The sequence below is a fragment of the Acipenser ruthenus genome, chromosome 17 (genome assembly GCF_902713425.1).
Source record: "Acipenser ruthenus chromosome 17, fAciRut3.2 maternal haplotype, whole genome shotgun sequence".
Taxonomy (NCBI): domain Eukaryota; kingdom Metazoa; phylum Chordata; class Actinopteri; order Acipenseriformes; family Acipenseridae; genus Acipenser; species Acipenser ruthenus.
The window spans coordinates 27,664,641-27,680,728 of NC_081205.1; the positions used below are offsets into that span (position 1 = coordinate 27,664,641).

General features: G+C 39.0%; 1 protein-coding gene across 2 annotated transcripts in view; it reads right to left on the reverse strand.

Annotated features, from left to right (window-relative positions):
• The window catches only part of LOC117422955 (serine/threonine-protein phosphatase 2A regulatory subunit B'' subunit alpha-like), a 74,514-nt gene that overhangs the window by 28,504 nt on the left and 29,922 nt on the right, over nucleotides 1-16,088 (reverse strand). The window contains exons 3-4 of one of the 2 annotated variants that reach the window (XM_034928769.2): nucleotides 15,446-15,470; nucleotides 391-3,013 (exon numbers count right to left, since the gene is read on the reverse strand). In XM_034928769.2, coding sequence (XP_034784660.2) covers nucleotides 391-2,475 — 2,085 coding nt within the window. In that variant the 5' untranslated portion in view covers nucleotides 2,476-3,013; nucleotides 15,446-15,470. The remainder of the gene's footprint in view (nucleotides 1-390; nucleotides 3,014-15,445; nucleotides 15,471-16,088) is intronic. The other variant, XM_034928770.2, reaches the window with a different exon arrangement.

Genomic DNA, 16,088 nt, shown 5'->3' on the forward strand with positions numbered 1-16,088 from the left:
CCAAGATTTAAAAGATTAGCTAATGGCCTTCACATGGTATCCTTAAGTGGCTCTGGAAACCATTTGCATAAAAATCCAGAAAGTTTTAATTGGCCTCAATGTAAGTTAGTCTTGCTTTTAAAGATATACCAAAAGTGAATACAGCTTTTAAAAGAGAAAAATCCCACAATAATGCTTACTTCCTAATTGGACTGGGTAGAAGAGTTTGTGGTTCAATGATTCAATAATCACTCCAACAGCAGAAAGATCCTTTGACAGTATCACTAACTACTTCCATCAGCTATAACACTACAGCTATCTTAATCTGGAAAATGGTGTAGTGTTTTCATGTCACCACGACAACAAATATTTTTTTATTAGCAGCACTTTCCAAAATACAGATGGACTTACCTTGATGACTTCCGGTGTCTGCTGGATTGACAGAGTTGGTCCAGTGTCTCGGATAGCTGTAGGTTTGCAGCTAGTTTGTAGATTCTGCTCAGACTTGCCAGTGTTTGCCACGGTTTCTTGGAGAAGACGCATTACTTCCCCTTCTCGGGACAACCTGCCCTTGCCTGTCCCGCTTTCAACAAGTTCCTGAGCAAAGTTTTCAATACTCTCTAAAATACGCAGCAAGAGAGCCCCATCCTCCTCCTCGTTTGTAGTGTAGCCATGCCTGTTTGTGTCCTTTTTGGACGAGGATGGGGTGAGAGAGTCCATTGGAGGTTGACTGCTTCCGGAGTCAAAGGACAAGTGCTGGTGCGGACCTGCCTGCTGGCTGCAGTTCTTGAGCTCAGCGCTTTTCCCATTGAGACATGGTTCTAGTTCGATTTTTTGGGAAAGACACTCTAAATCCATTAGCAATTTGTCAATGTCATCCTGGTCATTGCTTTGACTGGGTTCCTGGAAAGCTCTTGGTTCTGTGTAGAGATTCTTAAGAGACACATATGGCTTGCTGGCTCCAGGCAGTGCAAATGGCTCCAAATTTGGTTTAAAGGTAGTCCCATTCTTGATGTTTCCTGACAGTTTAGCAGTACTGTCACCAGTTTCCATCAGAGCAATTGGCTTTTTAGGCAACTGTCTGACCTCCATGAACCCCTGGCTGAATTTCCCTTCCCCTCGTAGCTCCTTGTCTAGCACTTTCCCTACGTCATGTTCTTCCTCTATATACAATGCTACCATGGATTCCTTACATATGCTATCACTGCTACTTGACAGCAATGAGTTTGTAGAGGAATAGCTGTCTGAACGGTTTATTTTTAGGGCTTGAGGTAGGGCACTGGAACTATTAACAGCAGTCGAGTTCATACGAACACTGTTGGGGGAAATAGTATTACATTGCAGGTTGGCAAAGCTTTGTACTGATTTTCCATTATTCGCTGAGTCTTGAGGGATTTCTTGGAGTTCCAAAGTAGATAAGGGAGGTAGAGTTTTAGTTAAAGGTGGGGAATGGACCACATCTTCATATCTGGGTGGCTGTTCATTACCAAATATGGGGGAAAAGGGAGTTTGCTGCAATCCATGAAAACTATTTACAAGTTCGGCTAAGTCACTGTGCTCCGATCGCCCATGTTGCACATGTTCAAAATCAAAGGGAAGCTTCTTCAGGTAGCTTGAAAGCCTTGCCATCACGCTTCTGTAGATCACCTCTGGGTTTGTGAATGAACCGTCGCTGTCCCCACTCATGGATTTATTCTTGATGCACTGCTTAATAATGTCAGTGCATTTCTTCAGGTCTTCCGAGCATTTGAGAAGGATGTCCAGACAAGCCTTGATCTCTTCCCCCGAAGCACTGCTGTCTGCCTTGGCCTTTTCCAGAATCTTTGCTATCAGATTCTCTTCAGTCAAGCTATTCAGGTACAGTACTGGAATATTGTTGATGTTTTGCTCCAGGGAACTACTGCGACTCAACTTGTGCTCTTCCATCATGGACTTCTGTACAAAGCCAAATGGTGGGCAGTTCTCATCACTGCTGAAGTGCCCATAAATTATGTCAAGATCAGTGGACCTTCTGCTGAAGGACTCTGGTCTCACTTTTCTCCCTTTCCTAAAAGTAACATGGCTGGTGGAGTACTTTATTTTCTCAAAAGAGAACTCCTTGATCTTCCCACTGGCTAGATTTATGGCATCACCCGTTATGTCCTTAAGGCTGGTGGAACTCTGAATAGTTAATCCCTTTTTGACCCTGGGAGCACCCTGCATGATCTGGTGATAATCCTCACTTGTATCTCCAGGGACAGCAGTGCCATTTTCAACAGCTGAAAATGTATTGCTGAGGTCTTGAGTACTAAAAGGTCGGCCACCAGTTGCAGGCTCAGCTGTAGTATTCAGCAGCTCTGAGCAAGTGCTGCGATGGGCCACGGTGCACACAACACCATGTTTGTGGACCTGACAGGGTCCATTACAGTAATGTACAGTGTGCTGAAAGCGACGATCAATGACAACACTGTTATAACAATTAGTAGTGCTAACCACAATGCGGTACGCTGCTGCCATAGTCTTTGTCTCACGGCTTTCAGTCTTTAAATAGGCATAAAAATGTTCTTTAGAAACGTGTAATCAAAATATCATTTTAAAAAACTGTAAAAATTATATAGGCCCCAAACTTCAGCTTTGTGCTTCATAAAGAACACAAGATGTGAGAAACCTCTTGAGGCCTGCAGTGGGATGTGCGGTCGAATTACAGCTGCTTGTCCTGTGTCAGCAGAAACCAGTCCACTCAGTTACATTTCATTCATTAGAGCATGTTCCATGCTTAGTGAATACAGTGCACTGTCCACCATCAAGGAATTGCTACCCATTTCTTAAAACCGCGGTCAGAGGCCAGGAAATAGGCCTGTCCATAGCCCCTAAGAACATCACAGTTTCAAAAGCAGAAACCTGCTGGCATGCAGCAATATTTTCTTTTCCAGTCGAGAGGAATCTCCTGCTGAGTGACAGATGTCTTAATCTGTATTGCAGATGTCGTAGAAAGCATAAAAATCCCCCTTTCAGGCCTTTTGTTTAGTCTGGCTTTGTAGGCTAAGAGGCATACCTGGAATAAAACAGAGAAAAAGAGAAAATCAGTTAAAACCTCTTTACTGAAATACTCTTGTCTTATTGAAAGAGTCAGTTTAACACCTCTTATTGTGGAATTAAAAGGACGGGGGAGTTGAATTTTAAAGCTGTGCTTTGACAAAGAAAAAAGAAAACCTGAATGCTGTATCATCCTGAAGTGAATTTACTGAATCAATGCAAACATCCCCCTTAAGTAATCACTCTTAATCCAGACATTTGTTTCCTAAATAATGAAGTAACTAGAATTGGGGGGGGGGGGGGGGGGGGCGGGGGTCGTCAGATCCATGATCCAATCAAAAGCATTTGTCAGCTGTAAAGCGAAATAGACAAAACTGCTAATACCACATTCAATGTGACTATTGAAAACGAGCTACCGAAGATCCTCATCCCATTAATGGACATACAGTACTAATATTGGCCCCTGGAAATTTAAACCGTCGTCGACAGTCATCCTGTGGCAAATAAAACCTAACGAGACCGTTCCTGGAAAGCTTCTCGGTTTCGTCTGGCATCACTACCACTAATATTTTGGAACTTTTCAGATTTACTGCAGGCTTTAATTAGCCTACTGGCTGGCCCAGGAGTCAGTGAGCATGTTGAGTTACTAACTCTTTTAGTCGAGGGCAGTTTTCTGCCACTGAAGGCATTGCTGTTGGTCACAACTATCGGCAAGGAGGGAGACGAGGCTCTAGTCGGTAGAAGTTCAAACAAAGCAATTCTAAAACTTAAAAACTAAAAAAATTAAAAACCAGACTTGACGACATTAGAAAAATTGTAATAATCCTTCACGTGGATATGTTTGGATGTAAGCAGTGTTCTGGTTTATTATTCTGTGCTACCAAAGGAAAAAGGAATGCTGTATTAAAACAATGACTGTCACTACCTTGGCATTTTCCAATCAAAGGAAGACCAGTGGAATGTCTTCAGCCTAGAAGACCCCTGCCTACAGCACTGCCCACTGAGGCTTTGGAAGATGAATGGAGACCCTCCAAGCCCAGGAGTGTTCAATCAACTGTATATCTGAGGTAGATTAGTGTCACGAGAGTGAAATCCCTTTTTCATCTCACTAAGATAAGAAAGGCTCTTGTGACTACGCTACTCTTATTACAGATTGAGCACATCTGTTCAGAAACCGCTCTTGTGAATACAGCTGCTTGATTAACATGCATGAATAATCAACCATCCCAAACAGTGTTTCTCATGCCCAACTGTTAGCACTTTCCCATGTCTAAACATATCGCAATTGGTGTTTTGAGAAATGAAAATGGCTGCCTGCTCAGCCAGATTGAATTCCGAAAACATGTTGGCTTCAGGACTGTACTCATTCGGTATATTAAAAAAGGGTACTGCATAAGGTAGTGTCACTGATCTGTAACTGCCATCAGCAAATAACTTGGGGAATCAAACCGAGAATTCCAGAATTCTGCCAGACGTCTTTAAATAAGTGGAATAAATTATGAGGTAATGAACCACAATGCCAAAGCAGAAAGATAAATAAAAAATAAATTCAGGGTCTGACTTCACTAGTCTGGCACGCTTTTCATCTTTGGAGACCTGGGTTCAAAAGTGAAATGTGTTTGACGGCCTCTACTTTGCCACACGATTAAGGAAGAATAGGCAGTTAAATGACTGAATGGCAGGTTGCGCTCAGGTTGAGCTGCACTCATTCTTGTGTTGTTGCCCCTCCCCTTTCATAGTAATGACTATCAAACATAAAGAGATTTAGTGGTCTCCTCTAAATCCTTCTGGGAAAGAAACTCAAGACATTAAAACCAAAAAACTGCCTTTAGCAGAAATGCCAGCGATTTCTTTCATAGAAACACACACACAGCATACAGGAATTGAATCTAGAGGCTGAAGATGACCCCCAAATACTTCTGAGAAAGAGACTGATGATTTTGCTGTTGTAGTCCTTCACGGCTGTCCTTGAAAAGCTTATTCCCAGTTATATCTTTTTTTTTTAAAAAAACAACGAGTAACAATATACAGTATCAAGGGTGAAGTATTAAAACATTTTGTTTATTAAACAAACAAAAAAAAGCCACCTGGAAAAAATTGACTATATTTCAGTTTGACAGGAAATCTGTGGACTCTACAAAATGGCTGATGAACATTCTTTAAAAAATGTTATGTTGGGTCAACCATGGCAGCATTTGATACCCTTCCTGTAAACTAATAGTAAGCGCCTCATTTTTAAAGGCAGGGCAGAACAGCTGTGGTTTCAAAGATGTTTTACCAATCTTAAAATGCTCCCTCACCCACAGAATAATGTTTACGTTTACTATTTTTCACATAGTTTGTGGTTTGGTCACAGATGCCTTGGCAACCGTGACAGCTTACTAATAGACTATTTCTAAAGGACAATTTGAGAGAGACACTAAGGCAAATTGTAAGAAATTGAAAAGATATTTATATTATATGGCGAGACAACCATGTTAACTCACAGTTCTGTTTTGTATAGAGCTAAGACTAAGATTAACAGCACTGGAATGCAAGGACTGTCAAGCGCTACATTTGAAAAACCTGTTTTATTGGACTTACCGTACTTCTATAATAAAAAAAATATGACATGGAACATACTAGAAACACTGTGCATTTAATCATCTTTGTAGAGGATGTTCGCCAGCCATGCACTGGGCTAAGGCACAGTATAAAAGCCCACATATAGCATTTGTCTCTCATTTTTTCACTTTTGGCAGATACTGTACATACAGTAATTCATAATCTTACTTTTCAGATATTTCAAGTCAGTGCATCCCTCTTGGTGGTCTATTTTTGTTTTGTTTTTTGCTTAAATAAGCGTGTCTAACTTTTTTGTGTGTAAATTGTGGCTTTCACACACCTCCTCGCCAGCCAATTTGGCTGAATGAATTCTGACTGTATACATTAGAATTGGAAGGATGGGTGCTGGAAAGCACAGGCTCAGCTGTTTTAATGAACTTTGAATGTCTTAATCTATGTTTAATGGCAGTGTGTGCCAAGCTTAATGGGGATATAATGAACCTGGATTGGTGTAAATTACCAGTGCAATGAAGCTGAAATAGCACTCTGCAGAACGGGTCAGAACGTTCCCTCATGAAACTCTCTATAAAATCACTGGATCAAAAAGTGAAGATGCTTATGGACTGAGCAGTTTTCTCCAAATTCAACAACAGATCAAGAGCCAGCTCTGTAAAATGTCCTGGTGTTTACCTCTGGGATTTCTCGTTGAGATGAGAACATCTTGTCTTCATGAGTGTTCGGGAGGGTATAGGGAAGCTTGCACATCTAATTCCATTATGGTACAAACAATGTATGTGCTGTATATGAAAATATGATTTGGAAGAACGGGCAACAGTTTTTTTTCACCTCAGCTGTAAAAAAAACTGTGGCTGTAACACATGTAATTTCTCTAGGTTCGATAAGATCTAAAGATCTTTCCTGTACTTCATTAGTGCAGGACTTCCAAGTGTGATATTTGAGCCCTAATGGGACCTCACGTTTAGCCTTGAGGCTAGACTACACACACAACTCTCCTGAGCCATATAAGAAAGATGTAATAAACCTGTCAAGGAGATTGCATTTTACCCCCACATCTGTGGCTTGTAACACATTTTCTGTTTATTTCTTCGGGTTTTGGTGGTCGCAGTTTGTAAAGTGCACATTTTGCATTACAACTGCTTCACAGCTGGGTCCAATATACTATTTTGTTTAAATCGTTTGTGTGTATTTTTCTAACTAAGACAGATCTGCTGAGGGGGAAAAGTATTGTACTAAGTGTGAAATGTGTATCTTGTAACAATATTTGTAACAATACGACAGCTAGTGTAATATATATTCAAATCATGGTCCAGATCCAAAAGTCAGGCAGTCTACATGCGAGACACACAAAGCTTTCTAATACTCCTTCTCGGTCTACGTTAAAAATCTTCTCTTTCTCGCGCTTAACTGTAATTCCCGGATTTAAAGTGCTTCTGATAAAGCATTCACAAACCCACTTAAAAAATACTGGCACAATTCATATTGAAATATGAAATGCAGGTTAATTAAATAAAGCTAAGCAGTGAAACAGCCCTGGTGTTTTTATAACCACACAAGCTTCAATCTCTGAATGCTTTTAGTTTAATGAAACCTGGCTCCAGGTTACTTCAGAATGTTTTTTTATTATTATTTTTTTATTTCATTTAAAGTACACAACATTTTCCACGGGTTTTTTTTTGCAAAGCAAATCTCCCCTAATAAGCATCATCTTGAAAGCTCTCCTGTTATGTGTATTGTTGTCTTATTTTGACCTATAATGTACAGCACCATTCCACCCTGATTTCCAATGTAATACCATTCTAAATAGTAATACGTTGAACCTGGTTGTATTGGTCCTGTTGTACATATCCTCCAGCAAGCCTAAGCGATCAGTATCACCCTAAAACTATTTGCATGCCAAATGTTCCCCTGCCACCAATCACACAGATCACCACCCTACTGACTTGCCAACAGTAGAATAATGAGTTAACTTACTTATCTCATCAATGGCAGATCCCCTCATCTCCTCCTGGCCTTCCTCCAACTCTTTAAACCTCTAATGATTTAGATAGACCATAATATGCAGCAACAGAAACGAAACCCTGGAAACGCTATAGCTGGTGTTTCTCTAGAAAACAGATGTGTGAAACCACTTCTCAAAGGATTTGGAGGAGTCGCCAATTACTACAAACTAAAGCCAGTGACCTTCGAAGAAAGAAACTCCATTGCATCCCACTTCACAGACAAATTGGTTCAAGACCTCACATGTTGCTGGAGATGCACAACGGACGCACAGACTGTGGCATTCGTCTTAAAGCAGATACTTTGCAAAGTGATTGAGAACTTTAGACTCTTTAGACACTAGACTTTGAGAATCATGCTCAGTTTGTATAAAATCTGATAATTTACTGCATTAAACATGTACCTACTGTAGTTACAGTTCAAGGCAATTAAGAAGGCTCCCTGTCTCATTACATTTATCTCTCTCTCTCTATATATATATATATATATATATATATATATATATATATATATATATATATATATATATATATTGTTGTTTAGTTAACTGTCACGATTCAAACAGGAAGTAATCAAGAACCCTGTAATCGGCTCAACCTCAATTAAAACAGCAGCTGGACAACGATTAAAGGACTGGGTGGTTACTTATTATCAACTGCAGTACATTAGCCTCGGTGGCCTTTTGGAATAGCACTCAAACTATAATGTTATTAAACCATTGAGAAAGTTTAAGATTTGATAAAATAAGTTTTAATCAAAAGCTTATGCATCCTGGGTTAATCTTCTAAAACACATTAATGATGAAACATGTTAATACTTACCTCAGTCTGGGGAGGTGGGGAGTGAAAACAGTACAGGGGTATAGCGCAAAAGTAGACCTAGAAGGATGTGCCTGAGTGTGCGAGTGTGTAAGAGTGAGTTTCATCCTAGTCAGTGGACATATCACATTTAAAATGATATATATATAAATACCATGATGTCACTTTTTATTTCTGCCGTTACAGACAGAGTGACACACACAGCTAGTGAAGCTTGAACGAAAGTCTGCTCCAACCTGACAGAAACTGGACCCGGCCTGGCTGGAAATCTTTATGGCATGTCCATGAATCGGCTAGGCCGGAGTCAGGACCCCTGATGGACAGGGACAGCAGCTACCGTGAAGACACATCCACTTGATTGAAACATCAGGGCCGGGCTGGAACGTAGCGACTGCTGACACAGGGCTCAGTCACAGCTCTTCCAGACAGGGTTAATGGAGCACCCACCAAAATGGCCAGGTGCTTGGCATACAAGATGGGGGTCTAATGTAAAGGTGTTCGGGGGATTTAATTGTCTGTTTACTACTTCCTTCTGACTAAAGGCTGTTAAAGATAATTTGACCCACAGGTTTCGATGGCCTGACCCAAAGTTCTGCACATTTCTGCGTCTTGTTCTGTTATAAAAAACTGTTTTATTCACTAAATCACTTGACTAATTCATTCTGAGTTGAAATCTCTGTAGATGAATCACTTCCAATTTGATAACCCTTATAAAAGTTTACCACAGTAAATTTGCATGGGGATTTTGCAGTTTTCTTATGATTAACATGGTTTGCCGTGTTTACTATGCTTTACTACACTGTACTATGCTTTTACTATAAACTTTTAAAAGGGAACCTTTTAATATTCTTTTATCGTTAATAGGTGAAATGGTAGTCATACCAGTCCAGAGATGATAGACAAAGACAAGGAGGGGTAATATATTTTATTGGGCTAACTAAACAATATTGTTTAGTTAGTCCAATACAATATAGCACCTCTCATTCTTTTAGTCCAATATTCTTTTATGCAATACCACTTTCCAAAATTCCTTTTAAAATCATAAAAGCAACAATGTACACTTGAACTTAAATGCCCTGTATTGTCTTGCATGTCTTGAATTTGATATCATATATAACTAAGCAGATTAGTGGGCTGTTACCGGTATCTTTCCACACATTTATTAAGTGGCCCATGACTGAGATGCCATCTGGTACCTCCATAGTTAGAAATAATGATGGGAAGAGTAAGCAACCCCATGCTTTCCTCTAAAGAAAGGCATCACCAGCTGGAAACCTATTCAAATAAAGCATTCAATGTTGCAGAGCACTCCTACATTCAAACAGTAAAATAACCAAATGGTTTACACTGAAGTCATTTAACCATCCGCCAATATATCTTCTGAAGGAAAATCACTGGCTTCTTGCTTACAAGTGAAAATAAACAATATATATATTTTTCTTGATAAAGTTAAATAATATTTAGGCCACTGAGTAAATGTATCACGTGAAATAACCTTTTCTAATTTCAAGGCCACATTTAAAATACAAGCTCCCTGCAATTGATATAAATATTGTACGCAAGACATTTGTTTTCATTTGATGAAGTTTAAATGTAACATGAAGTAACAGACCAAAAAAAAAAAAAGGTTTTAAGTAGTGCAGTTATTTGGTTAACCTGGAATCAATTAGCGTAGCCTCCTGACTGTGACAGATGTTTGTTCGCTTTAGTCAAAGCTGCACTATTCACCAGAAAGTCACGGAGACTGGCCTTTGAACTCACATTTAGGGAAGCTAGTGGAAACTCTTCAATGAGGGGTGCATTGATCAGGCTCACATCTTACCAGGCCCTGGTGGCCCACTAAAGTATCTTTGCTGAATCTGAATTTTACAGTACATGGCATTACAATAAAATTACAGACCAATTTTGGTATTGTCCAAAAGTCAGTCATCATTGCATAGGCTGCGATTTGCATGAAAACTGATCCAGTACATCCATTTACAGTATATTTCTTCCATAACCTTTAAACACAATCAGAAGATATACCAGAGTACCAAAGAGAAACTTAGTAATTAACATTTTGACAATAAGTATTTATCAATGTCCACTTTCATTTGTACTTTCTTACCAAAGATTTTTTTTTTTTTTTAACTGGGATCAGAGTCAGCAGCTCATTCCTATATAATTCTGTTGGAGAGGATTGGGATTTTAAGCAGCTGTACTGCTGAGAAGTATGGATACCACTGCTGCCCTGTTACTTGAAAATGCTGAGACATACACCCAACAACTGTTTCAACTTTATGACACAACATGCTGTACTAACTAACCCTTTGTGCTTTTTTTATTAACAGATCACCAGTGTTTTCTATTTGATTGACAATGCGGTGGATCAGGGGCAGTTCAGTCCAGTTTTTTTATTTGTATTTTTTATAATATAGTTGCTACTACAGTAGTTTGTACACATTTCAGGGTAGAAATTGCGTGGCTTAATACAAACACTATTAGAACTTATGTAAAAGTTATTTGGCATGTTGTCTTTTGGATTATATATATAACATTTGCAAATCCACACATATCACACAGCTTTGCAAGCTTGCCCTTAAATCTAATTACATGCCACACTAAACACCTAAAGCAAAAACTGTGTCAGAATGTACCAGACATAAATGAAATATCCATCTGAAAGCCAATTGCATTCTGATCATGGCATCTCCTGCATCTGCACCTTGCAAAAAAACAGATGAAGCCCAACAACCAGTTAGCTAACTTGCTTAAACAGGAGAGAGTAACCTATCAGATATATATGAGGTGCTCATTTCATTTCTTTTTACTTTTCCAAAAGCTGGCTCCGCTGACGTACACTGTTAAAAACAGAGAACAGAGGTTGAATGTCACTTCATAAATTCTGCTTTAAATAAACCCTTCTAAGTAAATAAGCCAGGGAAAAGTGGACACACAACCTACAATGACGTTCTCGCACATACAGTACCTGGCATTTCCTTTCTAATTTCTCCAAGTGGGCTTAAATAAAAATGAAAAGTTAACTAATAACAATTCTAAAGACTATCTAACCAAAGTTCCTTCTGGCTTGTGTCCAGTGCAGCACTGTGGTGCCACATTGTAGGCCCTTTTCTCTTTCCATTTAGTACAGCAGAGTGAGGCGCCATTCATATTTTGAGATGGTGGTCTTAAATAGATAAAGCAACTGCCACAAATCAATGGAAGCCCAATAAGAAACTTTGTGGTCAAAGAGCCATGGTTACCAAGCCGGAGCTCTGCCAGCCAAGCCCTTAGGTCAACTGGCTTCCCTAAGTTGGCCCCTGGCAGTTTTGCTTTCCATTACTAGTAAACATGCAGCTCTTCAAAATTATGTTGTTAATCTTTGTTGGTATTATATAATATTATTATGTGCCTCACAATGTGTTTGCACTGCCCTATAGCTATAAATTCACACTCACGTGACTACAAGCAATGACTTAAAAAGAAATCTGGTTATTGCATCAAATATACTGCAGAAGAGCAGAGCCGATGCTGGGGTTTGGCGTGGTAATGCAGGCAGTGCTTTTAACTTGATAACACCTCCATGGAAGAGAAGCAGGTGAATCTGATATCTTGTCAATGCCACTGTAGAAGTGTTGAAAGAGCTGGCATTCAATATCCTATTGTTCAATGATATAGCCTAGTTAACTACTGGAATAAAAACTACTGGAATATACTGTATCTTGCATTGACACAAATCCAACGACAGAACGGCTGTGTGAATCACATTGCTTCAGCTGCTTAAACACACTTTCTTTTGCATACAGCCCTTTGCAATCCCTATTGGTAGATAAGCCACAGTACTCCATTAACGTTGATGGAGTATCCTCTATTTACCTCTACCCATATCTTTTACTCTAGGAGATGTGCTGAATATTTTTAGCATGGATAGTATTATGACAATATATACTGAATTGTCCAAAATAAGGCATTTTAACATGCTATAATTGTGTGGGCTGTCATACAGAAGGACATCCCAAAAATAAAAAAAAGCCAAGATAGTCTTTTAGAAACCCACAGATGTCTGTACATGCATCTCATTAGTAACTTTGACAACATATTAACCAATGAATGCCACTTGTCTTGTCTCGTCTCTTAGTATTAGGCTCCAGTTTCCTGCATGCAAGGGTCCTGCTTGAAGTCTTACCTGTTTTCAATACTGTTATATCTTGTATCTACTGAATAGGTGCCTCATTGTCAACCATTACCATTAAGTGACTTTGCATGTGCAGCTGAAGTCGTCATGAGAAAGGGCTTATTTTAAGTGGCAAAAAAGGACATAATAACAACGAAAAACAACAGGCTAACTACACTAAACGGATTAGGAGGCAAAAGCAAAACAAGATAATACAATGTTATGCACAGCCAGCCAACCAGAAGTCTCTGCTGATGTTGTGCAAGCTCTGTTACACTTTTTAAGGATAATGGCACACATGACCTACGCTTAACCCTATTATTTTAAAAATAACACTTTGTGTGTGTGTGTGTGTGTGTGTGATTAGCAGAGATGTGGACATTCTGAAAAAAAGGGTGTAGCTATGAGTAGAACAAAAGTTTAGAGGGAACATTGACATTTTTTTTAACTCTGCCCACATTTCCCTAAAAAAACTGCCTAACAGCAAAATGATTAACTTTGATGTGATGATGTGCATAAAGAGGCACTGTACCGTAACATCTGAGTAAAATCTATATCTATTCAGAATTTAAAATACGCTCACAATGGATTTGAAACGAGAGACAAACAAAAAAAACAGGTACCTGTTTTGTGTGTTAATAAGGAGAAACATAATATTTTAAAAAGTACCAAAATATGTTGGGTTCAACACTTTTCCCAAAAAATAAAGGCAGAGAGCCAAGAACTAACACTATATCCTTAGGGAAATAAAGTGAGGAAAAAAAGAGAACGAATGACTCATTTATTTTCTTCTCCAACACTTCCTTAACGCTTTTAACAGCTTGACCGTATAAGGCTTACAAAAACAACTGCACTCCCCAAACTCTCATTAGGCTGGAGGGTCTGGCCTACAACTTTTCTTAAAGGTGTGCAATAATTACTCAAGACAGCCCGCTGTTCTTTCGGCTTTAATCTTTTTATTACAGAGTTTGACTTGACCGTGAACAACACACATGTGTATTATACTGCCTTCTTCCACAAATGGGTAGCAATATGGTATAATGCTAGCAGTATATTACTTACCATTGGCCAGTACGACTGAGTGCTGCAAGCAGGAGTGGAAAGTAATGAAGTAGAAATACATCTTTACACTACTTAAGTATTTGTTTTCGCTGGCCAGGATTCTGATTGGATAAAGCAGAGCCGCATGCGCAGTGTCTGCTTGCTTTGATGATGACATAGTATGTTGATGCCCAACCAGAGACCATTTTGATTTTTAAAATAACCAATCAACAAAAACAACGTTTAGCTGCGGAGGATGCATTAGTAGTTTAACTTTAGAAGAGTAACAGGAATCTACAAGCAGTTTCTAAACAGGATTTCACATTTTTTACATTTGACCCTAGAATTATTTCATGAATTGTGTTTTATTTATGGATAAAAGGATGTGACAAATTTAAATTTCTGATTTGAGATTTAAATTAAGCATTTGAACCCGAAGGAGCTGGCTTCATCGTGTGGTAATGCCTGCGTCGTGCAGTTACATGCCCGAGCTGAAGGAGAGAAGGCTCCTGAGGACTCTTAGAATATTAATTCTATTAGTTTTATCCTGATTTTATGAAGAACTAGTTTCACCGTAGAATAGTTGCTATAGCTGCTGATTAACACTATTTTTGAGTGAGTTTAAAAAAAAAAAAAAAAAAAAACTTATTTGCTATTCTAAAAAATAGAAGGACAGCTAGGAAGTAGACACTGACAGACTGCGTTCAGAGTGCGTGTACAATAAGAACTGAGATTTTCTTCCTCTTAAGATATGATACTTTTGTACTTTTACTCAAGTAGTTTTCTTGAAGGATATTTTGACTTAATTACATTTTTTTCCAAATAACAGTACTTTTACTCAAGTAACACGTTTGAATACTTTTTCCACACCTGACTGCAGGTTTTTACCCAAATTCCTGAAATCTTTAATTAAAATAGCATTCTGTTTTCATAATGGCACTCCACTGTCTATACCCTGGAGTCAAGTACCTGGGCACAATCATCAGAAAGCACAGTAATGTTACAGTAGTTATTATATCCACGAGCCTTTCATTAGACAGATGGAGTGCACTTCATCAGAACGTTATTGACCAGATTCTACCTTGATTGGGGGAAAAGTACCACACAATTGTATTGTTTACTTTTTAGAGGCACGAAGTACACCGGTAATGAGCACACCAAGTAATCTCTACTGCTCAACCACCAAGAGCTTCCAGTTCCAGTTGTACTTTAGAAAGGAAACATTATATAAAAACCATAGGAATTTTGGCTGTACATTAATATAGCATTTCGTATGCCACACCTCTAGATCCAACTGACATAAATGGAATTTACCATGAGCATTGGTATACTCAAAACAGTCAACTGTACTTTGTTTTTGTTCAATCTCACTGTGTCTTGCTGGTCCCATTGCTGCAGCAGCAAATGGACCACCACTGACAGAATGATCATGTGGATTTAAGATTATGGTTAAAGATCACAGAGAGTACCGTGTAAAACAAGTTTGCTCCCTGCAGCTTTACCAGCAAAGGAATTTTAAATGAAATCATTGAACTAGTGCTGATCAATTACCCATCTCTACTGCGACCAGCTATTTAGACTCCTCTCTGTCAGTCCCACTCATTCTAAAGATCTCCCTCCCCGGTATAGAGGGATTACACTTTTATCTGTTTTCATATTTCAATGTCATTTACCAGCACAGGGCGTCAGTACTTAAACTGCAGTAGGGTTATACAATGAACACAAAATGGTAGCATGTCAGGCATTGAATACTTTGTTCACTGGAAACATGTTGTTTTTAATCTAAGGTCACTGAAACAAACAGAGTGACTTTCCTTCGTGGGCCTGGCCAGGAGGAAATCAAGGTTCATAATTTAGAAAACAGTAAGAACCAAACCTTAAAATCTGGAGAGGAAGCACATCTGAAAAAGAGATGAAAAAAATATATATTAGGAAAACTAGATGCCGCTGCTTCACTATACAATTCATTTAGTTAATCTTTGGTGATACAGCAAGACCACTCTACCATCCAATCCTGTTTCCCATGTTCATTGATGAAAAAATAATATCAGTACATACACCAGAGATTGCTCTTTTCTGAAACAAAATGCCTATCAGTCTTAACTGATGCAATCATTCAAATGACTCTCTCAGGCTTTTCAACTGGACGCAACAAGACGGTTTATTTAGTGAAGCATGAAAGCAAGCTACATCAGGTTGTGCTCCTTTGCAAGAGCTGCTTTATTTTCATTCCTTCCGAGTAAAACCATGTGTGACTTAATTCCTTGCCGCTGGCTCCAGGGATATTGAAGCCATTACTCGGCAGGTGATTTGCTTTCAAGTGTTTGTGGAGAAAAAAGTAAACCGCAAAAGAACCCAAATGAGTCTGTGGCGAGACTGTAGTTTGTTAGGAGAGTACTGTACAGGTACTGTAATTGGACAGAAAGCTAAACTCCTGTGGCCTTGGCTCAGAGATCACAGAGCAAGCTCGAGATCTCAAAATCAGCAATGAAACATACAATGGGAGAGAGTGGAGGAGT